Genomic DNA, 25870 nt, shown 5'->3' on the forward strand with positions numbered 1-25870 from the left:
TCAGCCCCAGGCAAGGGCATGTTGAGGGGCCAGGTGGACCACCAGCACCCAGAGGGAGTGTGTTTGTATGTGTGGGCAGAGAGACAGGTAAACAACAAAATCGGCTCTGCCCCACAGCCAACATACTACACTCATCCATACTGAGAAGGTGCCAGTGAGGGGCACGAGCTGATTGAGCTCAGAGGAACTGTGTGTGTGTGTGTGTGTAGGTGGGTAGACATTAGACAAAGGTTGCATCCCAAATTGCAAACTAGTCCCAATGTTGTGCACTACTTTTGACCAAGACCCAATGGGCTGTTTAAAAGTAGTGCACTATATAGGGAATAGGGTGCCATTTGGGACACAAGAGATAAAACTATCTGTGGTTGGTTAGGGAGAACAAATACATGGAGAAATGAAGTGTAAGCCTTTTTATAAGAGAGGGGGTTATATGTGTGTGTGCATAATGAAGAAATTGTATTTGTAACTCACGGGGTGGGTGAGTCTGAGTGTGCATGTGTTAAAAGGATTTTGTATGTTGAGTAGGAAGAGGTTTTCAACTGATTACTTCAAGTAGTGCACCATATAGAGAATAGGGTTCAAGTCGGAACACAGATAATAAAGTTCCCTGGATCACCTGAGACACCTGAGTAGCCTCGTCCAAGAAGCCCCTCATCTCTTCTTCACCGTATGCCACGTTCATTGCTGAGCCACTGAAGAGGAAGAGAGAGCGAAAGAGGAAAATAATTAGAAAAATAACAAGGTTTTTTAGCTCAAATGTTGATATCTCCCAGTTGCATCATTATAATCAAGATGAAGAAAGGTTTTAAACAGCAAAACAAAAAAGTGGAGAAAAAGAAAGATGTAGGTCAGCAAACACTCCAGGCTCTACAGAATGAGTTTGCTTTCTGAGCTGAGTCATTAAAAAATAAGTATTCGGGGTATTTATGTTTTTCTCCCTTCTTCTTTTGGCCGGCTAGTTGGGCATCCACATGCTCCTGAACGCAGCCAGAGGGAGAGTGGATAGTCTCTGTCCCAAATGGCACCCTATTCCTAACATAGTGCACTACTTTTAAACAGAGACCTATGGGTTTCACTATAGGCCCTAGTCAAAAGTAATGCACTATAAATGGAATATGGTGCTATTTGGCACTCAGGCATAGACTAGAGGGACAGAGGAGGGTCAGGCTCAGTCACAACTCCTACCTCCTTTGGCCTGACTGCTACAAGGCACACATATGGCCAAACAGCCAGACACTACACCTGTCTTTAAAAAGCCATGGACATTATACGGGGTTCAAGGAAAAAATATTCCTCTGTGACTCAGTTGGTTGCAGCGCCATGATTGTTGGTCTGAATACCGCTGGGACTACCACCCATATGAAAATGCATGCACGCAGGACTGTAATCGCTTTGGACAAAATCATTGGCTAAATGGGCATATCACAATCATTGGCTTAGTGAGTTCATTCTTTGAATAACAACATACTCAAACAATCAATGGATATCTAGTGTGAGTGGCTGAACTGCATTTAGAGATCAATCATCTTCCAAGCTAATCATAATTAGTAATGGTCTGATGAGAGGTAGGCCCAAACACACTATGCACAATGACATAATAGAGAAAGACAGACAGATGGACAGCCAGGCAGTCAGACAGGAGAGGAGAAAGGGAAGAGGAAGGGAGGTGAGGGGAGAGGTTCATTCTCCATGTACACAAACCAATAAGGTAATACAGTTAACAGGTTGGTGCCTCCAGTTCCTACAAGCCCATAGACAGCCATTGGGGACCTGAGATTCCTAATCACTCCATCATGGATGACTGTTTGCAAACTAAAACAAGAAGCAGCAGCCTAACAGCCTAACCCACCTGTCTGATGCTGCTCTTCTCCTAAGCATGTGAGCTGGGGTGGTTGTGTGTGTGTGTGAGCTGTGTTGACTCGAGTACCAAAATTAGCCACCCAATATGCTTTCAATACACTTTCAAAACCAACGCTGTTGCTTGATTATGTGCAAATTAGCAATCCAGACCTCCCCAATACCAGCACTGCATTAACACACACACACACACACACACACACACACACACACACACACACTGTAATAAGTTGTGTTGTGTTCTTCTCAGGATGTAGGCTATCTTTTCATTCTGGTAATTGAGTAGCATCCCAGTGGTAGCCGTGACAACATTTTAAAGGCTAAATTGAGCCTCTGCTTTAGGTAATCAGTCTCTTGCTGTTTTTTATACCCTCCCTTCCATATTTCATTTTGCGTTTCTTCACGCTGACTGTCGTATTTATTTATTCTTCTGAGATGCATTCAATTACTCAAAAATGTGTTTTCTAGTTGGACATATGGTGTGGCTGTATAAACAAGTTATCATATTAGAAAATACATCCCATTACTGTGGATATACTGTAGAGGCCTGGCCAACATAAACAAGGAAAGATTAGTCCATTCCATTTCAATTCAGTTCATACAGGAAGTAAACTGAAATTGCAATTACTGATTTGAAATGGAGTTGACTCCAACCTATGGTTATGAGAGTGCTGTCCCCACCCCAACACTTAGCTGAGTACATAAGAGGGGCGCAGGAGACAGGAGTAGCTTAACAGAGTACATAAGAGGGGCGCAGGAGACATGGGTAGATTACCTGAGTACGTAAGAGGGGCGCAGGAGACAGGGGTAGCTTAACGGAGTACGTAAGAGGGGCGCAGGAGACAGGGGTAGCTTAACGGAGTACGTAAGAGGGGCGCAGGAGACAGGGGTAGCTTAACGGAGTACGTAAGAGGGGCGCAGGAGACAGGGGTAGCTTAACGGAGTACGTAAGAGGGGCGCAGGAGACAGGGGTAGCTTAACGGAGTACGTAAGAGGGGCGCAGGAGACGGGAGTAGCTTAACGGAGTACGTAAGAGGGGCGCAGGAGACAGGAGTAGCTTAACAGAGTACATAAGAGGGGCGCAGGAGACATGGGTAGATTACCTGAGTACGTAAGAGGGGCGCAGGAGACAGGGGTAGCTTAACGGAGTACGTAAGAGGGGCGCAGGAGACAGGGGTAGATTACCTGAGTACGTAAGAGGGGCGTAGGAGACAGGGGTAGCCCACTTTATTGGCAAAGGCAAAGGCATCTTCCTGAAACACACAGAATCAGAGGAGATGAGGGTTAAAGCATTGGTTCTAATTACAACTTATATTTATAGCATCAAATGCCAGTCTGCCTGACCCTAGGTCATTCTCTCTTTATTTCACTCAGTCTCTTTCTGTCACAATCTCTCTCTCCATTTTTCTCTCGCTGCTCTTTGTTTTCCCCATCATAATACAACAGCTCCTGGTGGGATGAACAGAGACACAGATTGGTTCCTAGGGATACTGGGCTCTGTCGGCTCTAAGTCTAAAAACGACTCACCACTTAAAATACAAGTGAGCGCTAGAAAGAAGTAAGTAGATAATTAGGGAGAGAGAAGGTGTGGGAGAAAAAAACAAATATGGAATGTGTAGGAAGTGTCTCGGAGGAAGTCTAGTCCTCTGTTTTTCTTTCTCTCGCTCTCTCTTTCCTTCATTCTAATATCAGCATGTCTTCGCTAACTGTTGTTTCCTTCTACAGTACATAACCCTGTCTAAGCCGAGACAGCCTATCCCCTTTCCACTCCTCTCCCTGTAGGTCCAGGAGAGACAGGAGCAGTACAACACTAAGGGAATGGAAAGTCAGACACATTTCAGCAAGTCAGTCGATCTACACGTCTCTGCACTTCTGACACTAAGGGGACCGTTTGTTTGTGTTGTGTGCATGTCTCACCAGTGAGCTGAGGGCCTTCCACGGGGCCTGGGCCACCCCCAGTTCATCCAGGATGGTGGAGAACACTGACCTCTCCTCGGCTCGGTCGATCTGCTGGGGGTTGGTTCCTAGGATCTTGACCCCGTTCAGGTGCAGAGGCATGGCCAGGTTATTGGGGATCTGACCCCCTACAGACACGATGCTGCCTGTACAGCCCTGGAGACTCACGGTAGAGAAGTAGGACTTTAGTCAGGTTACAACATTATTTATATCTATAAATGAAATCTGCCATTTTTCTCATGTTTCTGGAATCACAGAGTAAAATGTGTTTTATTTTTATAATAAAACAAGTGAAATAAGATGGCTGTGAATAGGCTACTGGGTGCTTTGCCTGATAAAAGGTTTCATACATTTCAATAAACCTTCATCGAAGAGAGCAAAGGACAGGAGGGATGGTGGTAATGTTATCTCCCTGAATCAACAACCAGTTAATCACCAGGCTGATCTCATATCCACTATAACTGGAGTACATTCCTCTGGAGGGAAAAGTCAACGGTACATCCCAAATGGCACCCTATTCCATATTTAGTGTAGTATTTAGTACACTACTTATGAACCAGGCCTATAGGGCTCTGGTGAATATGGTGTCATAACAGCCGCTCACTGAAACCAGGCTACAAGGCTTTGGTTTAACTAGCATGTCACCCCTCAACAATAACTTTTTCTTAACAAGTCTATATAACACAATGTCATTGTTAGAATCTGAATATCACAAACATAATTTGTGTTATAAGCGGTTTTAAGAGGTTATGTTTTCCCCCTGTCCCTCACCGCAAGTCATTCACTGGCAGTCAGCCTGACGATGGCCCATCGAAACAACACCTAAACTACAGTCAGGTACAGAATTATTGGCACCCATGATAAAGATGGGCAAAAAAAGGCTGTATAAAATAAATTATACAAACACTGGGCTGTATTGCATGCAATTTGGGAGAGGGGGGATTATATTATTTTATACTATTACAATTGCTCAGAGAAAGACATTTTGTTTAACACATTTTTTTTTGAGTGTCAAAATTATTGGCATCGCTGTTTTTAGTACTCAAGCACCATACCCTACCCAAGGATAACAACACTGAGCCTTTTCCTAAAACATTTTATGAGATTGGAGAACAGATTGGGAGGGACCTCAATGTGTTCTCCAATGGGAGGGATCCATACAGAGTCTTTCCAGGTCCTTGATATTCATTGTCTGTACTTATGGATTGCCCTCTTCAATACAAACCACAGGGTTTCAATGGGGTTCAAAATGTTAAACCATTTCTTTGTGGATTTTGATATGTGCTTGGGGTTGTCGTCTTGCTGGAAGATCCACTTGTGGACAAGTGTCAGCCTCCAATCAGAGCAACCAAGTTCATGACTAAAATGTCAGGTGCCATTGTCAGATGAGATGAAAATAGAGCTCTATGGCCATGCATACCAGTGGTGGGTTTGGTGTTGTAAAACAGAAGCATATGCAGAAAAGTACATCATACCTACTGTAAAATATGGTGGTGGATCTTTGATGTTATGAGGCTATTTTGCTTCCACTGGTCTCCAAATCAACTCGTATTTGTCACATGCGCCGAATACAACAGGTGTACCTTACAGTGAAATGCTTACTTACAAGCCCCTAACCAACAATGCAGTTTTAAAAAATAAAGTAAGAATAATTACGGATAAGAACAAGAAATACAAGTAAACAAGTAATTAAAGAGCAGCAGCAAAAAAATAACAATAGTGAGACTATATACAGGTACAGAGTCAATGTGCGGGGCACTGATTAGTTGAGGTAATATGTACATGTGGGTAGTTATTGAAGTGACTATGCATAGATAATAACAACAGGAAGCGGGAAGGGGGCAATGCAAATAGTCTGGGTAGCCATTTGATTAGGTGTTCAGGAGTCGTATGGCTTGGGGGTAAAAGCTGTTTAGAAGCTTCTTGGACCTAGACTTGGCGCTCCGGTACCGCTTGGGGCTTCCTCTGACACTGCCTGGTATAGATGTCCTGGATGGCAGGGAGCCTGGCCCCAGTGATGTACTGGGCCGTTTACACTAACCTCTGTAGTGCCTTGCGGTCGGAGGCCGAGCCATTGCCATACAAGGCAGTAATGCAACCAACCATGCTCTCGATGGTGCAGCTGTAGAACCTTTTGAGGATCTGAGGACCCATGCCAAATCTTTTCAGTCTCCAAGGGGGAATAGGTTTTGTCGTGCCCTCTTCACGACTGTCTTGGTGTACTTGGACCATGTTAGTTTGTTGGTGACGTGGACACCAAGGAACTTGAAGCTCTCAACCTGCTCCACTGCAGCCCCATCAATGAAAATGGGGTGTGCTCGGCCCTCCTTTTCACTGCAACCGACGTGAGTAAAACATTTAAACGTGTTAACCCTCGCAAGGCTGTAGGCCCAGATGGCATCCCCAGCCGCGTCCTCAGAGCATGCGCAGACAAGCTGGCTGGTGTTTACGGACATATTCAATCAATCCTTATCCCAGTCTGCTATTCCCACATGCTTCAAGAGGGCCACCATTGTTCCTGTTCCCAAGAAAGCTAAGGTAACTGAGCTAAACGACTAGCACTCATTTCCGTCATCATGAAGTGCTTTGAGAGACTAGTCAAAGACCATATCACCTCCACCCTACCTGACACCCTAGACCCACTCCATTTTGCTTACCGCCCCAATAGGTCCACAGACGACGCAATCGCAACCACACTGCACACTCCACTAACCCATCTGGACAAGAGGAATACCTATGTGAGAATGCTGTTCATCGACTACAGCTCAGCATTTAACACCATAGTACCCTCCAAACTCATCTCGACCCCACCCTGTGCAACTGGGTACTGGACTTCCTGACGGGCCGCCCCCAGGTGGTGAGGGTAGGTAATAACATCTCCACCCCGCTGATCCTCAACACTGGGGCCCTCTCCTGTACTCCCTGTTCACCCACGACTGCGTGGCCATGTACGCCTCCAACTCAATCGTCAAGTTTGCAGACGACACTACAGTGGTAGGCTTGATTACTAACAACGACCAGACGGCCTACAGGGAGGAGGTGAGGGCCCTCGGGGTGTGGTGTCAGGAAAATAACCTCGCACTCAACGTCAACAAAACAAAGGAGATGATCGTGGACTTCAGGAAACAGCAGAGGGAGCATCCCCCTATCCAGTCACATCGACGGGACAGTAGTGGAGAAGGTAGTAAGTTTTAAGTCCCTCGGCGTACACAAACTGAATTGGTCCACCCACACAGACAGCGTGGTGAAGGCGCAACAGCGCCTCTTCAACCTCAGGAGGCTGAAGAAATTCAGCTTGTCACCAAAAGCACTCACAAACTTCTACAGATGCACAATCGAGAGCATCCTGTCGGGCTGTATCACCGCCTGGTACGACAACTGCTCCGCCCACAACCGTAAGACTCTCCAGAGGGTAGTGAGGTCTGCACAACGCATCACCGGGGGCAAACTACCTGCCCTCCAGGACACCTACACCACCCGATGTCACAGGAAGGCCATAAAGATCATCAAGGACAACAACCACCCGAGCCACTGCCTGTTCACCCCGCTATCATCCAGAAGGCGAGGTCAGTACAGGTGCATCAAAGCAGGGACCGAGAGACTGAAAAACAGCTTCTATCTCAAGGCCATCAGACTGTTAAACAGCCATCACTAACATTGAGTGGCTGCTGCCAACATACTGACTCAACTCCAGCCACTTTAATAATGGAAAAATCTATGTAAAAAAATGTATCACTAGCCACTTTAAACAATGCCACTTAATATAATGTTTACATACCCTACATTACTCATCTCATATGTATATACTGTACTTCTACTGCATCTTGCCATCTTTATGTAATACATGTATCACTAGCCACTTTAAACTTGCCTATGCCGTAAATCTTGCCTATGCCGTTCTGTACCATCACTCATTCATATATATTTATGTACATATTCTTCATCCCTTTACACTTGTGTGTATAAGGTAGTTGTTGTGAAATTGTTAGGTTAGATTACCCGTTGGTTATTACTGCATTGTCGGGAACTAGAAGCACAAGCATTTCGCTACACTCGCATTAACATCTGCTAACCGTGTGACAAATAAAATTTGATTTGATATCGTCAAAAATAACATGTGTGCAATATGCAACTATTGATTCCCCCCCCCCCCCCCCCCCCCCATCACTAATGTGTGTGCGTATACGTGTATGTGTGCTTGAGCGCATCTGTGAGTCTCTGAACGTTCATGTGTGTGTGTTGACTTCTCACCTCTTGCTGTGTGATGTCCAGAATGCGTTCCAGAGTCAACTCTTCAAAGTACAGGCGGTCACATTCGTCAAAGTCTGTGCTGACAGTCTCAGGGTTGTGGTTTACCACCACTGTCCGCATGCCCATCTGACGCAGGGCTCGGATACTGGACACTGCACACCAGTCAAACTCCACACTGCTCCCTAGTGGACAGGAGGGATAACAAAAACGTAATTATTGTATTACTTTAACTCACAACTTTCAAATATTGATTTGATTTAATTTATTTTGGTTTGATACATGTTAGTTACGACAACGAACACACATGTCAGAGGAGTTGGCGGATCGCAAACAGATCTGCTACCATAGAAAAGGTTCAAAAAAAGACCAAATAGAAATATGTCTGCTACCACCAGGCTAGAGTAAACCATTCATTAGTATGTTGAAAACACCATGATAATACATCTCACCAATGTGATAGGGACCACATCCCAGCACCATGACACCCTGGTCGTTGAACTCCAAGTCATGCTCCTGTTGAATGGACACAATGACACAGGTTAGAAAGATTGAAAAAGTATCTAACTAACTTTGACAAACACAATGCATGGGAAAAAAACATTAAGGACCACATACTCATATCTTCTCAAATAAAGGTATTGCTTATACTATTAAGAATTGCATTGTGTTTACATCCCTCAGCCGTTTACCAAAAAAGTGGCGGGGTGTCCACTTTGTTGTTGTTTATACTGCAGATTAAAACATGTTTCTAATTCAGGAGCTAACGTACGGCCCCAAAAAATGACTGGACATTGGCTAGTGATACATTATGAATTCACATCGGTTAAGCAGGATAAGGACTCACCTGTCCATGGTAGGTACAGTACAGGTAGTTGGTCACAGCAGGGTACTCTGCAGCAAGGGTGTCAATCTGAACAGAAAAGAAAAACTGATGTCTCCTACAATACAGAACCTACTCATTAGAATACTATGAACACGTGACAATGTGATATTTCTGTGCACAATGCTTTTATTTAGTAGGCCAAGGTAAGTCTGAGGGTCTGTCGCTAGGAGAGCAATGTCAGAGAGGTGCCACGTGGAGGTGAGGGACGTTGTTAGCCTGAAAGTTCATTTAAACTCCTGTAGGAAATACTCAACGCGTCCCAGATGACACCCTATTCCCAATATAGTGGACTACTTTTATGAAGTGCACTATGTAGGGTAGTGAAAAGGGTGCCATTTGGGACGCATAACATGGACCAGGACCCAGGGGCGGCTGCTCACCTGTTTCACCCAGGGTTTAATGTTCTGAGCCAGCCTCAACACTCTGGCCTCCCCCTCACTGGATCCAAGGGCCTGGCCCACCTGGCGGTCTGAGAAGCCGTCCTGTTTAGCCTTCAGCAGCAGGGTCTGGGGTAATGTTGCACTGAGGAGAGAAACCCAGATCTGAGCTTAAAGGTACATACATATACACACTGAATGTAGCACTTGGAAAACATGTGTGTTGGGCCCCTCCCTCTGCACCAGGTCAGTGATCGGAGACATTTAACCCTCTAGTCTAAGCCGGGGGAGGGTTCTACTTAGCTAACATATGAAATTGTTTTAAGATACCATGGATCATTAAGCTTTTTGATTTAGAATTTTAGAATAAAAAACGAATAATAAACTAATTATATATTTTTGGCATTATGCCAATTAGCTCATTGAAATGCACTGAATAACAGATTCACTACGTGAAAAACAAAAAACAGATCTAAAGGAAGTTTGTATTGTTTTTGTTGACATGTACAGTGCATTCGGGAAGATATTCAGACCCTTTGACTTATTCCACATTTTGTTACTTTACAACAGTTTTCTAAATTTGATTAAATTGTCGTCGTCCCCATCAATCTACACACAAAACCCCATAATGACAAAGCAACAACAGGGTTTTTCAACTTTTTGGCAAATGTATAAAAAATAAATACAACTGAAATATCACATTTACGTTAGTATTCCAACCTTTTATTCAGCACTTTGTTGAAGCACCTTTGGCAGTGATTAAAGCTTTGAGTCTTCTTGGGTATGATGCTACAAGCTTGGGGAGTTTCTCCCATTCTTCTCTGCAGATCCTCTCAAGCTCTGTCAGGTTGGAACAGCTATTTTCAGGTATATCCAGACATGTTTGATGGGGTCAAGTCCACTCAAGGACATTCAGAGACTTGTCCCGAAGTGACTCCTACATTGTCTTGGCTGTGTGCTTAGGGTCGTTGTTCTGTTGGAAGGTGAACCTTCACCCCAGTCTGAGGTCCTGAGTGCTCTGGAGACGGTTTCTATCAAGGATCTATGTACTTTGCTCCGTTTATATTTCCCTCAATCCTGACTAGTCTACCAGTCCCTGCCACTGAAAAACATCCCCACAGCATGATGCTACCACCACCATGCTTCACCGTAGGGATGGCGCCAGGTTTCCTCCAGACGAGACTAGGGCTATTACGGTGACCGTATTACTGCCACACCGGCGGTCAAGAAGGCAGTCAAATTCCACGAGACCTTTTAGTCATGGTAACTAGGCTTCTCCAAGCTCTGATGCTTGTCATTAGTAGCCTACCAAACTTGCTAACTGCCTGGTACTCAGCACTCTATTGTCCCTCTAATCAGTCTGACATCCATGCAAATGTGATTGAAAATCTAATCAAACACTTCATGAGAGCCCATGAGCTCATGTTGCACAACATTTCTATAGGCTATGCAATTGCAAATTGAGAAAACAAGAGTGATGGCCTCAATTAAAAGGAGGATCCCATCAGATTTCTATAGGCTATTATATTTATTTCTCAACTTTCCTAATATTAAGCACATTATTTATCTTTACATCAGGAGTATAGCCAACCTGGCTGGCATGAAAATTAACCACAGGGAAAAGAGTCCCCCATTCGGTATTTAAGTGCATAGATGACATGTATTTTATCCCGCTGCCCCTGTTTCGAGACAGGTGCACAATATTCTATATAAAAATACATGTCACATATATTATTTAGTATATGTAAAGACAAGATTAAATCAAGAAGATGACAATATTACCCTATCACTTGTGAATTATATATTATCACTTGTGAATGATGTCCAGAGTAAGGCAAGAAGCAATGCATAACTTTTTTTGCAACTTGTAGCCTAGCCCATAGGCCAATATGTTTTCATTTAGGTTTGTATCACAACTAAAGTGGCCAAATAACTTCTTAAAAAATGTATCGGGCTGTTATGTGCCTTTTACTCGGGGGCTTTCCTTCTGGCCACTCTAACATAAAGGCCTGATTGGTGGAGTGCTGCAGAGATGGTTGTCCTTCTGGAAGGTTATCCCATCTCCACAGAGGAAGAGTTCCGTCAGTGACCATCGCGTTCTTGGTCACCTCCTTGACCAAAGCCCTTCTCCCCCGATTGCTCAGTTTGGCCAGGCGGCCAACTCTAGGAAGAGTTTGGTGGTTCCAAACTTCTTCCATTTAAGAATTATGGAGGCCACTGTGTTCTTGGGGATCTTCATTGCTGCAGACATTTTTTGGTACCCTTCCCCAGCTCTGTGCCTCAACACAATCCTGTCTATGAGCTCTATGGACAATTCCTTTAACCTCATGGCTTGGTTTTTGCTCTGACATGCACTGTCAACTTTGGGACCTTATATAGACAGGTGTGTGCCTTTCCAAATCATGCCCAATGTATTGAATTTACCACAGGTGGACTCCAATCAAGTTGTAGAAACATTTCAAGGATGATCAATGCAAACAAGATGCACCTGAGCTCAATTTCGAATCTCATAGCAAAGGGATTGAATACTTACGTAAATAAGGTATTTCTGTTTTTAGTATAAAATAAAAAATGCTAACATTTCTTAACCTGTTTTCACTTTGTCATTATGGGGTATTGTGTTTAGATTGTTACGTTACAGCCTTATTGTTCCTCATCAATGTGGAAAAAGTCAAGGGGTCTGAATACTTTCCAAATGCACTGTATGTCCAGACAAAAAAAATCTAAAAAGGTAAAGAAAATAATAAGTGAATCACAAGATGTGCTTAAGAGTAAACGATGAGAATAGCCCTGGTGGTATGGTGTGTGTTTCTTCTGTGTAGGATTGTGGCCGTTCGTGGGTGTGTGTATATAGGGACTATCTGCTGGTAGAGCACACACACACACACACACACACACACACACACACACACACACACACACACACACACACACACACACACACACACACACACACACACACACACACACACACCAGCCAGTGGGTTATATGACTAAGGTAATTGACGTGTCTGCTCTCCTCCCACACAGGGCCCAAAATCTCCTCTATCCCTCCATCGCTCCTCTCTAGCATCCCTCCAACCTGGGCAGAGCCATGGCAGGAGGGTCATACAAATATGAATGGACGATTGAGACTGAGGGTGGACGGAATGAGAGACAGACTGGAGAAGACGATTGGTGGAGAGAGAGAAAAGAAGTGGAGAGAGGTGCTAAGACACTTGAGGAGAGGAGGACAGAGACTGGAGGAGGAGAGGTGGACTGTCTGAGAGGAGGGAGTAGGAGTACATTTCTACAGCAGGAGGGATAGAGTAGTGGGTGAGCTGCTAAGGGGCATCAAGAACACATCCCCATTGGACTGACAGTCTCAGTTTAACTGTGCCCTCATAGCATCACCTAGTGGTAGAAGTGTTAAATGCATCAAGTTTTTTTTCATAACAGTGAAATTTGTGAGTTTGTGTGTGTGTGTGTGCGCACATGCATGCATGCATGCGTGTATGTTTGCATGCATGAGTGTGTGCGTGCAACGATGCACATGTATGTTTGCGTGTGTGTGTGTGCATGCATGTGTGTGTTCCTACCTGTTGAACTGGCTCAGGTGCTGCTCCAACTCTGTGATGCGTCGTAGCTTGTGTAGGAACCACTTGTCTATGGCAGTGAGATGGTGGATGTGGTCTACAGTCACACCACTGTGAAGGGCCTAGAGAGATACCGGGAGAGGGTCAGTCAATACAATACGGTTTTACTCATATCACCTTACTTTCTGCTTTACTCTCAACACACACACACACACACACACACACACACACACACACACACACACACACACACACACACACACACACACACACAGATAATCAAATCATTCTAAGCACTCATGATAATAACACAATTCAACCTGTTCTAACACCTGTGCTTTTAAATGTGCTACCAACTGCTGGTAAGAACAACCAGTCAATCAATTATGATGAGACATTCAAGTCTCATGACTGACAAAGTAAGTTGCATGAATACCATGATGATAAAAACACAACCTATTGCAGAACAGAAGAAAACATTCAGTTGAGTTGTGCGATGGAGTAATCAGGCATTGTTGAGTGGAGTCCTTCTCATACAGGGAATGATGCAGTGTAATTGTGAGCTGTGTCTGCTGCGGTGCCTTCGGAATATAAAGCAGGGCCCAATGAGGCGTGACGGGCCCAGCTCCAACACCCACACACACACGTTCCAGCACTGCTCTGTCTGTTACCTGGGCATGTGTGGGACGCAGTACAAGACAGAAGGACACACGCAGCACTAAGTGGTGCCTTTCAGCCATGTGTGATTCACATGGACAGGCTGTTTAATAGAAGACATAACCAGCTCACAATGAAATTAGGCACTGAGAGAAAAAAATGCTGAAATCACACACACACACACACACACACACTCTGCTGCCAGGCTAACCTTGAGTGTTATTGGCGTCTCATAGCGTGATACGATTGGGCCCATTACTTCTTAATACATCGTACAAGCATCAATCATTTCATCCTGCACTCAATGAAGGATTCCTCACTCTGTTCCTCTCCCACACATACACCAGGGTTCCAGACTGCCACCATTTGACTTGGCTGTACAAGTTTCATTATTATTTTAATATTGTTTTGATTTTTTTATTCTTCAAGCTCTGTCATGTTGGTTGTTGATCACTGCTAGACAGCCATTTTCAAGTCGTGCCATACATTTTCAAGCCAATTAAGTCAAAACTGTAACTAGGCCACTCAGGAACATTAAATGTCATCTTGATAAGCAACTCCAGTGTAGATCTGGCCTTGTGTTTTAGGTTATTGTCCTGCTGAAAGGTGAATTTGTCTCCCAGTGTCTGTTGGAAAGCAGACAACCAGGTTTTCCTCTAGGAAGTTCTTGCCTGTGCTGAACTCTATTCCCTTCATTTTGATCCTAAAAAACTCTGTGGTCCTCGCCGATGAAAGCATACCCATAATATGATACAGACACCACCCTGCTTGAAAATATGAAGAGGGCTATTCAGTGATGTGTTGGATTTGCCCCAAAAATAACACTTTGTATTCAGGCCAGAAAGTGTATTTCTTTTATACTTGAGTGCCTTATTACAAACAGGATGCCTTATTCTGTACAAGCTTCCTTCTTTCACTCTGTCATTTAGGTTAGTATTGTAGAATAACTACGTTGTTGATCCATTGATCCATCCTGAGTTCTCCTATCACAACCAAGAAAACTGATTTAAAGTCAACACTGGCCTCATGCTGAATTCCCTGGGCGGTTTCCTTCCTCTCCGGCAACTGAGTTAGGAAGTACACCTGTATCTTTGTAGTGACAAGGTGTGTTGATATACAATCCAAAGTGCAATTAATAACTTCACCATGCTCAAAGGGATCACCAATGTCTGATTATTTTTTTAACCCATCTACCAATAGGTGTCTATTTGTGAGGCATTGGTAAACCTCCCCTGGTCTTTGTGGTTGAATCTGTGTTTGAAATTCACTGCTCGACTGAGGGACCTTACAAAGATTAGGTAGTCATAAAAACCATGTTAAACACTATTATTGCACACTGAGTGAGCCCATGCAAGTAATTAAGTGACTTGTTAAGCAAATATTTACTCCTGAACTTATTTAGGCTTGCCATAACAGAGGGAGTGAATACGTATTGACATTTCACCTTTTCAAAAATGTCTAAAAACATCATTCCACTTTGACATTAGGGTGTATTGTGTTTAGGCCAGTGACACAAAATCTCAATTGAATCATCTTTTAATTCAGGCTGCAACACAACAAAATGTGGAAAAGGTCAAGGGGTGTGACTACATTCTGAAGGCACTGTATGTGGTGTCTCTACCTTGGCCAGGGAGAAAACCCGTGTGCTGGAGGGTACAGCCAGCTCCTGGTGTAGGTCCTGCTGAGCAGACCAAGGCTTGTTGAGGGGCAGGCGGGGCATGAAACCGTCCACAGAGGGGTGGCACATTCTCAGAGCCTTCTGCATGCTCTCCTCAAACGTACGCCCAACCGCCATCACCTGAGAGGACAGGGGAGAGAGAGAGAGAGACGTTAAAACTAGTAGATAAAGTGACAGACAGGTTTCATTTAGAGTCATCTCTATCACTCCCTACATCTATTAATGGAAGGTGAACTGAACAGAAGTCAAGATTGAGTAGGCTATCCCTGAATCCCAAATCAACCCCTAGCTCCTACCCCCTAAGCACTACATGTAGATATGAGAGGATAAAATAGGTGTGAAAGCAACATGGTAATATCCCCCTTGAAGCAGAGCGTGTGTGTGTCCCGTACCTCTCCAACACTCTTCATGGAGCTGCCTATTTCTCGGGACATGCCCTGGAATCGGTCAAGGTCCCAGCGAGGGATCTTAGTGACAATGTAATCCAGGCTTGGTTCGAAACAGGCTGTGGTTTTCTCTGACACAGTGTTCTTGATCTCCGGGAGAGGGATGCCCAAAGCCAGCTTGGCTGCAACAAACGCCAGGGGGTACCTTGAGGGAGCATGGGGAGTGGGTTAGGAGAGAGTTGAGATACTGTTGTACTGCGATACTGCACTTAAGACAGACCCTATGGGTCCTGGTCAAAAGTAGAGCACTGTGAAATGAATATTTTATGGATTACCCTTTGTTTCGGGAGGGGGGGGGGGGGGGGGGGTGGGTCAGCATTAATATTGTAGCTGGATTGTGGCTTCCATCAATGTAATTGTCTGCATCATTTCCAATCCCCCATATATATTTTTGTAACTATATATATATATATTTTTTTTAATATATATATTTTAAAATATATTTGACTTTATTTTCCACTAACCCTACCCTAATTGGGGTAAACGATTTCAATATATTTTCCTTCTTTATTATAAACGTCTATTTTTGACACATTGATTCTGAATGGTTACAGGGTTGAAACAGAAACAACATTTTAGGCATTAAAACTTCATAACATCAACTATTCTCACAGCTTGCTAAAGCATTTTCAACTGTCGTAGCAGTGGTCTAAACAGTGCACTTCGGTTCCAGGCAAACTCGTGTTTGCTGGGCAACCATTTTTATTTTATTTTGTGAGCGCCGAGGAAGGAATACAGTGCATTTGGAAAGTATTCAGACCCCTTGACTTTTTCCACATTGATGAGGAACAATAAGGCTGTAACGTAACAATCTAAACACAATACCCCATATTACCATAATGACAAAGGGGATATTACCATAATGACAAAGTGAAAACAGGTTAAGAAATGTTAGCAAATTTATATAAAAAACTAAAAACAGAAATACCTTATTCACATAAGTATTCAGACCCTTTGCTATGAGATTCGAAATTGAGCTCAGGGGAATCCTGTTTGCATTGATCATCCTTGAGATGTTTCTACAACTTGGAGTCCACCTGTAGTAAATGCAATACATTGGGCATGATTTGGAAAGGCACACACCTGTCTATATAAAGGTCCACCAGTTGTCAGTGCATGTCAGAGCAAAAACCAAGCCATGAGGTCGAAGGAATTGTCCGTAGAGTTCAGAGACAAGATTGTGTCGAGGCACAGATTTGGGGAAGGGTACCTATAAATATCTGCAGCATTGAGGGTCCCCAAGAACACAGTGGCTTCCAACATTCTTAAATGGAAGACGTTTGGAACCAGCAAGACCTTTGCTATGAGCTGGCTGCCAGGCCAAACTGAGCAATCGGGGGAAGGGCCTTGGTCAGGGAGGTGACCAAGAACGCGATGGTCACTGACGGAACTCTAGAGTTCCTCTGTGGAGATGGGATAACCTTCCAGAAGGACAACCATCTCTGCAGAACTCCACCAATCAGGCTTTTATGGTAGAGTGGCCAGATGGAAGCCACTCCTCAGTAAAAGGCACATGGCAGGCTGCCAAAAAGGCACCTGAAGGTCTTTCAGACCATGAGAAACAAGATTCTCTGGTCTGATGAAACCAAGATTGAACTCTTTGGCCTGAATGCCAAGCATCACATCTGGAGGAAACCTGGCACCACCCCTACAGTGAAGCATGGAGGTGGCAGCATCATGCTGTGGGGATGTTTTTCAGCGGAAGAGACTGGGAGACTTGTCAGGATCGAGGGAAAGATGAGCGGAGCAAAGTACAGAGAGACTCTTGATTAAAACCTGCTCCAGAGCGCTCAGACTGGGGCGAAGAGTCCTTTTCCAACAGACAACGACCCTAAACACACAGCCAAGAAAACGCAGGAATGGCTTTGGGACAAATGTCCTTGAGTGGCCCAGCCAGAGCCCGGACTTCATCTCTGGAGATGAAGAACCAGATCGAACATCTCTGGAGAAACCTGAAAATAGCTGCAGAAATGTTACCAATTGTTGATGGAATTTATAGCTTTAAAGGAATGATTAGAATACTCCACTCAGAAACCATATAATTGTAGAAATTGACTAGAATCATAAAGTTTTAATTAATGATGTGTGTAGTTTTAGTCAGTCAAACAATATGTCTATTATAGTGTCTTGAGCACAGACTGTCTGAGTAAGATTCGGGGCCGACCTTGGCTGGGGCCACAGAGATTGGGGAGAGGACAGGGGGTGATTCTCACGGTGTTTTCACGGTCCCTAATCTTTGTCGGCTGGGTAGCAGGACATTGTGTGAATGTGTGTGCGTATGTTTGTGTGAATGTGTGTGTGAATGCGTGTGCGTATGTTAGTGTGAATGCGTGTGAGTATGTGTGTGTGAACGTGCGTGCGTATGTTTGTGTGAACGCGCGTGAGTATGTTTGTGTGAATGCGTGTGAGTATGTTTGTGTGAATGCGTGTGAGTATGTTTGTGTGAACGTGCGTGCGTATGTTTGTGTGAACGCGTGTGAGTATGTTTGTGTGAATGCGTGTGAGTATGTTTGTGTGAATGCGCGTGAGTATGTTTGTGTGAATGCGCGTGAGTATGTTTGTGTGAATGCGCGTGAGTATGTTTGTGTGAATGCGCGTGCGTATGTTTGTGTGAATGCGCGTGCGTATGTTTGTGTGAATGCGTGTGCGTATGTTTGTGTGAATGCGTGTGCGTATGTTTGTGTGAATGCGTGTGCGTATGTTTGTGTGAATGCGTGTGCGTATGTTTGTGTGAATGCGTGTGCGTATGTTTGTGTGAATGCGTGTGCGTATGTTTGTGTGAATGCGTGTGCGTATGTTTGTGTGAATGCGTGTGCGTATGTTTGTGTGAATGCGTGTGCGTATGTTTGTGTGAATGCGTGTGCGTATGTTTGTGTGAATGCGTGTGCGTATGTTTGTGTGAATGCGTGTGCGTATGTTTGTGTGAATGCGTGTGCGTATGTTTGTGTGAATGCGTGTGCGTATGTTTGTGTGAATGCGTGTGCGTATGTTTGTGTGAATGCGTGTGCGTATGTTTGTGTGAATGCGTGTGCGTATGTTTGTGTGAATGCGTGTGCGTATGTTTGTGTGAATGCGTGTGAGTATGTTTGTGTGAATGCGCGTGCATATATTTGTGTGAATGCGTGTGAGTATGTTTGTGTGAATGCGTGCATGTTTGTGTGAATGTGTGTGAGTATGTTTGTGTGAATGCGTGTGTATATGTTTGTGTGAAGGTGTGCGTGAGAAGCCAGTATAAAATGAATTGTTTTGTACAATAGAGCAGCGCGCTCTTGTAAATACATTTTCTGACTATCATAGCTGGGCCTCCGTCTGATTCATTTCAACCAGTTTCCTACAAATTCTGGGTTTCAGGCTGAGTAGTTAATTGAATTGGGTTTATGAACATTGAGAACATAATTCTCGTGACACCAATCCAACCTGACAGAGCTTGAGAGGATCTACAGAAGAATGGGAGAAACTACCATACATTTGTGCCAAGCTTGTAACGTCATACCGAAGAAGACTCAAGGCTGCAAAAGGGGCTTCAAAAAAGTACTAAGTAAAGGGTCTGAATACTTATGTAAATCTGATTCCATTTTTTTTATACATATTATATATACACTGCTCAAATAAATAAAGGGAACACTAAAATAACACATCCTAGATCTGAATGAATGAAATATTGTTATTAAAAACTATTTTTTTACATAGTTGAATGTGCTGACAACAAAATCACCCAAAAATTATCAATGGAAATCAAATTTATCAACCCATGGATGTCTGGATTTTAAAGTGGAAAACCACACTACAGGCTGATCCAACTTTAATGTAATGTCCTTAAAACAAGTCAAAATGAGGCTCAGTAGTGTGTGTGGCCTCCGCGTGCCTGTATGACCTCTGTACAACGCCTGGGCATGCTCCTGATGAGGTGGCGGATGGTCTCCTGAGGGATCTCCTCCCAGACTTGGACTAAAGCATCCGCCAACTCCTGGACAGTCTGTGGTGCAACGTGGCGTTGGTGGATGGAGCGAGACATGATGTCCCAGATGTGCTCAATTGGATTCAGGTCTGGGGAACGGGTGGTCCATAGCATCAATGCCTTCCTCTTGCAGGAACTGCTGACACACTCCAGTCACATGAGGTCTAGCATTGTCTTGCATTAGGAGGAACCCAGGGCCAACCGCACCAGCAAATGGTCTCACAAGGGGTCTGAGGATCTCATCTCGGTACCTAATGGCAGTCAGGCTACCTCTGGCGCGCACATGGAGGGCTGTGCGGCCCCCCAAAGAAATGCCACCATTACTGACCCACCACCAAACCGGTCATGCTGGAGGATGTTGCAGGTTCCACGGCGTCTCCAGACTCTGTCACGTCTGTCACATGTGCTCAGTGTGAACCTGCTTTCATCTGTGAAGAGCACAGGGCGCCAGTGGCGAATTTGCCAATCTTGGTGTTCTCTGGCAAATGCCAAACGTCCTGCACGGTGTTGGGCTGTAAGCACAACCCCCACCTGTGGACGTCGGGCCCTCATACCACCCTTATGGAGTCTGTTTCTGACCATTTGAGCAGACACATGCACATTTGTGGCCTGCTGGAGGTCATTTTGCAGGGCTCCTCCTGCTCCTCCTTGCACAAAGGCGGAGGTAGCGGTCCTGCTGCTGGGTTGTTGCCCTCCTACGGCCTCCTCCACCTCTCCTGATGTACTGGCCTGTCTCCTGGTAGCGCCTCCATGCTCTGGACACTACGCTGACAGACACAGCAAACCTTCGTGCCACAGCTCGCATTGATGTGCCATCCTGGATGAGCTGCACTACCTGAGCCACTTGTGTGGGTTGTAGACTCTGTCTCATAATACCACTAGAGTGAAAGCACAGGAAGCATAGGAACTGAGAAGTGGTCTGTGGTCACCACCTGCAGAACCACTCCTTTATTGGAGGTGTCTTGCTAATTGCCTATAATTTCCACCTGTTGTCTATTCCATTTGCACAACAGCATGTGAAATGTATTGTCAATCAGTGTTGCTTCCTAAGTGGACAGTTTGATTTCACAGAAGTGTGATTGACTTGGAGTTACATTGTGTTGTTTAAGTGTTCCCTTTATTTTTTTGAGCAGTGTATATTATATAAATATATATATACACATTTTCAAACATTTATTTAAAAAAAAGTTTTTGGCTTTGTCATTATGGGGTATTGTGTAGATTGATGAGGGTCAAAACAATTAATGAATACATTTTAGAAGAAGGCTGTAACAAAACAAAATGTAGAAAAAGTAAATGGGTCTGAATCATTTCCGAATGCACTGTATATCGATGTTCTCAGGACCTTTTCAAGTGTCCGAAATCAAAGTGTATTTTTAGTGATCAGGCAGAACAAGCGTCTTACCCGGTGGCCTTGGATGCGAGGGCAGAGCTGCGTGAGAGGCGAGCGTTGACCTCTATGATGCAGTACTCTAGAGAGCCAGGGTGAAGGGCGTACTGGATGTTACACTCCCCCACGATGCCCAGGTGACGCACTACCTTGATGGCCGTCTCACGCAGCATGTGGTACTCCTCATTGGACAGAGTCTGGCTGGGGGCCACCACAATAGAATCACCTGGGGGAGGGAGAGTGGACAAACAGACCAATGAGAGGATAGATTCTATGTATAGTCACTTTACAAATGACCTCGACTAACCTCTACCCCCGCTTGCCCCCTGTATATAGCCTTGATATGGTTACGTAATTTTCTTGTGTTCATAATTTTATTTTTTTTAACTTTAATTTATTTAGTAAATATTTTATTAACTCCATTGTTGGTTAAGGGCTTGTAAGTAAACATGTCATGGTAAGATCTACACCTGTTGTATTCAGCACATGTGACAAATACAATTTTATTTTATTTTATTTGATTTAGAGTGGAAAGAATGTGTATGTGTCTGTCTGTCAAAATCAAATCAAATTGTATTTGTCACATGCTTTGTAAACAACAGGTGTAGGCTAACAGTGAAATGCTGACTTACAGACTCCTCCCAACAATGCAGAGAGAAAAATGTACAAATAATAACACAAGGAACAAACACACAATGAGTAAAGATAACTTGGCTATATTGATGCAGATATGTACATATAGTTAAGGGTAAAGTGACTAGGCAACAGGATCGATACAGTAGCAGCAGCATATGTGATGAGTCAAAAGAGTTTGTGCAAAACAGGTCAATGCAGATAGTCTGGGTAGCTATTTGGTTAACTATTTAGCAGTCTTATGGGTCTGGGTTAGAAGCTGTTCAGGGTCTTGGTGGTTCCAGACTTGGTGCATCGGTACCGCTTGCCGTGCGGTAGCAGAGAGCACAGTGTATGACTTGGGTGGCTGGAGTCTGACAATTTTTAGGTTCTTCCTCTGACACCACCTGGTATAGAGGTCATGGGTGTCAGGGACTCTGCCCCAGTGATTCCAAGCAGTTGCCATACCAAGCGGTGATGCAGCCAGTCAAGATGCTCTCAATGTCGCAGCTGTATAACTTTTTGGGGCGGCAGGGTAGCCTAGTGGTTAGAGCGTGACTAGTAACCGGAAAGTTGCGAGTTCAAACCCCCGAGCTGACAAGGTACAAATCTGTTGTTCTGCCCCTGAACAGGCAGTTAACCCACTGTTCCTAGGCCGTCATTGAAATTAAGAATTTTTTCTTAACTGACTTAACTGACTTTTTACCTTAAATAAAGGTTAAAAAAAATATATTTAAAAAAATTGGAGGATCTGAGGGCCCATGCCAAAACTTTTCAGCCTCCTGAGGGGGAAGAGGTGTTGTTGTGCCTTCACGACTGTATTGATGTGTGTGGATCATGTTAAATCCTTAGTGATGTGGACACCGAGGAACTTGAAGCTCTCGATCCGCTCCACTTCAGCCCTGTCGATGTGGATGGGGGAGTGCTCTGCCCTGTTTCCTGTAGTCCACGATCAATTCCATTGTCTTGCTGACATGGAGGGAGAGGTTTTTGTCCTGGAACCACACTGCCAGATCACTGACCTCCTCCTCGTCTGTCTCGTCGTCTGTGTGTGGGTGTGCGTGCGTGCGCGCATGTGCTTGTAATACCTGTGTGAATGCCGAGGGGGTCAAAGTTCTCCATGTTGCAGACAGTGACACAGTTATTAGCGATGTCCCTGACTACTTCATACTCCACCTCTTTCCAACCCATCAGAGACTTCTCCACAAGGATCTGACAGCTCATCGCCAGGGCCTAGTCATACAAATACACATGTTTTCTACTTCATAACTTTTTGAAACAATTTGCTACATTGTGACGGCCTGAACACAACCCAGCATTCATGATTAGGCTAACACTGAATTGATCTTTGACCTACTGAGTAGATTGAGTAGACGGTTTGCCATTCATATGCCCGGCCTAGCCTGCTTGTCAAAAAGATGCATGCCTAAGAGGCCTGAATGGGTCTTGTGTCCTCAACAAAACTTTTGACCTACCTTCCGAGCGGTCTCCTCCAGCTTGTCCTTGTTGGCACAGAGTCCTGAGCCCAGTCCGCCCAGGGAATAGGCAGAACGTAGCATGACCGGGTAGCCTATCTGATCCGCTGCCTTCAGGGCATCTGCCACCTATAGGACAAACAGCGTCCTTACATCACACTACACTATTCAAATCCGCTCTGCAACTTACCAGACCTGGGTTCAAATACTATTTGAAATAATTTAAAATACTTTAGCTGTGCTTGACTGAGCTTGACAGGCTTACCGGACCAATAGACAAGTCCTGGAACTCCAAATGCTACACATTTGGCACTCTGGGAAGGCTAATTCAAAATATTTCTAATAGTATTTGAGCCCAGGTCTGCACCTTACAGCTATAAATGCCTACACCTGGGTTTAATCTCATATTTCTTTCCTCATGTCCTTTCCGCCGTCCTCTCCTCACCTCCCTTTCACAAAAAGGGAAGCAAGGAGATGAGAGTGGATGCAAGGAAAGAGGGAAGAATTTTGAGATCTACCCATGAACATTGTTGTTGATGTGGCTTGTGTTTGTCCAGAAGCCTCACCGTCTCCACAGCGAAGCTGGGAGCGATCTTCTCATTGATCTCGTTGAGCTTGTCAGCAAACAGCTGTCTGTCTTCAGTAGCCATAATGGACTCTACAGGGGTCCCCAACACCTTCACCCCATACTTCTGCAGTACCCCACTCTGGAACAGCTCCACTCCTACACATACACACAGACACACAGGGAAACATGCACACACGTGAGCAAACATATGGGAGAATGCATGTGACTTCAGAGTGTAGGTGTAATAGTCAGATAGAAGGCACATACAGTGGGGCAAAAAAGTATTTAGTCAGCCACCAATTGTGCAAGTTCTCCCACTTAAAAAGATGAGAGGCCTGCAATTTTCATCATAGGTACACTTCAACTATGACAAACAAAATGAGAAAAAAATTCCAGAAAATCACATTGTAGGATTTTTTATGAATTTACTTGCAAATTATGATGAGAAGCGCTCATCATTTCACATAGGCTACATGTTGTATTAAAACAGCACATAAAACACGAAATAAGTCAGGAGAATGAAAGAAAATGAATTGTTTTGGCTACATTATTAGCCTATTAGTTCAAGGCTATAGCCGACAAAGAATTACATTGTGAAGCATTTGCGAGTGCAACACACTAGGCTGGTAAGAACATTAAAAGCTCAGCATTTAAACAACATTTCATTTTATTAAATAATTATAGTTCATAAATTGCGCATATAGGCTGTGACTTACTTAGAATTAAATAAAAATGAAACAAAGGCTTAATTATGCTTAATGAATTTGAATTCACTTGTAGAAACAGGAGTTTGGCCAGTCTGTAGCTTCAGGCTCATGCGATGGTGTCTGGAGAGCAGGTCAGCAGTGGAGAATATCCTCTCAGTGCTTACAAAGTTGCTTAGATTTATTTTTTCTATAGGTAGACCTAAAGTTTACCTAACCCTATCAAAACAGAAAGCTCCTTGAAAGAGGTAATATGTCAGGCCTACTGGGCAGAAATCAATGATAGACTATCGTATAGATAATAGAACAAAAATGAACTAAACTTAAGAGATCCGATTGCTTGTTTATAAATAATTTTGCGACAATGACACACTTAGCTAGCTACCCACCTTGCTCCTTTCTGTTAGCATGTGCACGTAATACACCATCATGCTTTTACAATAAGTGTCTTTTCAGATTCCCAATGATTCTTTAGTTGTGGACACTACATCACCACTCGCTCTTTCTCTTGGTCCTCATCTTATTAACTCATCTTCATTTTGCACCTGTGTGTTTTATCAGTTTCTTTATGAAAATATGTAGTGAAATCCATGGCTGTAGCTAAAGCAAGGGGCTATAGCAGCACACAAGTAGACATCAAATGCAAGCAAGAGCCGGTCATGCCCTGAGCTCCTGAAGTGAAATGAGTGCTACTGGAGTGGAACTGGAGTGAAATTGGAGTGGGCGAGAAGGCCAACACTCCAGCTTTTGGAATACTCGCGCCGCGCTCCAGTCCAGGTCCACTCACACCCCTAACTCACCACAGTTTAGAGCGGTCTGTCCTCCCATAGACAGAAGGATTCCGTCAGGTCGTTCGGTCTTAATGACCTCTGTGACGAACTGAGGCGTGACAGGCAGGAAGTAGACAGAGTCAGCCTGTTTAGTCCCCACCTCGTTGGTCTGCACCGATGCTATGTTCGGATTCATCAGCACCGTCCTCACGTTCTCCTCCTGGAACACACACACGCAAGGAGGGAAGACACACACACACACAGAAATGTTGATGTACGTTTTGACTGAAGACATTTGTGGAGATTGTCATACACACATAGCCTGGTTTAAGTTTGTATTCTCTGCTATCATGACAATGACTATAGGAGTTGGCTGTACTGCACAAACAAACCAGCCTAAAAAACAAGTCAAATACAGTGTATTCGGAAAGTATTCAGACCCCTTGACTTTTTCCATATTTTGTTAAGTTACAGCTTTATTCTAAAATTGATTAAATAAATGTTTTTCCTCATCAAGCTACACAATACCACATAATGACAAAGCGTAAACAGGTTTTTAGACATTTTGTAAATCTATCAAAAAACAAATAACTTATTTACATAAGTATTCAGACCCTTTGCTATGAGACTCTAAATAAGTTTAGAACCACCACGACTCTCCCTAGAGCTGGCCGCCCAGCCAGACTGAGCAATCGGGGGAGAAGGGCCTTGGT

General features: G+C 44.1%; 1 protein-coding gene across 1 annotated transcript in view; it reads right to left on the reverse strand.

Annotated features, from left to right (window-relative positions):
* Window positions 1-25870, reverse strand: part of cps1 (carbamoyl-phosphate synthase 1, mitochondrial) — a 90808-nt gene that overhangs the window by 37516 nt on the left and 27422 nt on the right. The window contains exons 14-28 of the mRNA XM_020457714.2: window positions 25188-25377; window positions 23682-23839; window positions 23116-23244; window positions 22729-22873; window positions 21044-21254; window positions 15627-15825; window positions 15178-15354; window positions 12903-13021; window positions 9328-9469; window positions 8909-8974; window positions 8514-8577; window positions 8065-8246; window positions 3775-3969; window positions 3043-3110; window positions 617-692 (exon numbers count right to left, since the gene is read on the reverse strand). Of these exons, the coding sequence (XP_020313303.2) occupies window positions 617-692; window positions 3043-3110; window positions 3775-3969; window positions 8065-8246; window positions 8514-8577; window positions 8909-8974; window positions 9328-9469; window positions 12903-13021; window positions 15178-15354; window positions 15627-15825; window positions 21044-21254; window positions 22729-22873; window positions 23116-23244; window positions 23682-23839; window positions 25188-25377 (2121 nt within the window). The remainder of the gene's footprint in view (window positions 1-616; window positions 693-3042; window positions 3111-3774; window positions 3970-8064; window positions 8247-8513; window positions 8578-8908; window positions 8975-9327; window positions 9470-12902; window positions 13022-15177; window positions 15355-15626; window positions 15826-21043; window positions 21255-22728; window positions 22874-23115; window positions 23245-23681; window positions 23840-25187; window positions 25378-25870) is intronic.

This window comes from Oncorhynchus kisutch, linkage group LG2 (assembly GCF_002021735.2).
Source record: "Oncorhynchus kisutch isolate 150728-3 linkage group LG2, Okis_V2, whole genome shotgun sequence".
Classification (NCBI taxonomy): domain Eukaryota; kingdom Metazoa; phylum Chordata; class Actinopteri; order Salmoniformes; family Salmonidae; genus Oncorhynchus; species Oncorhynchus kisutch.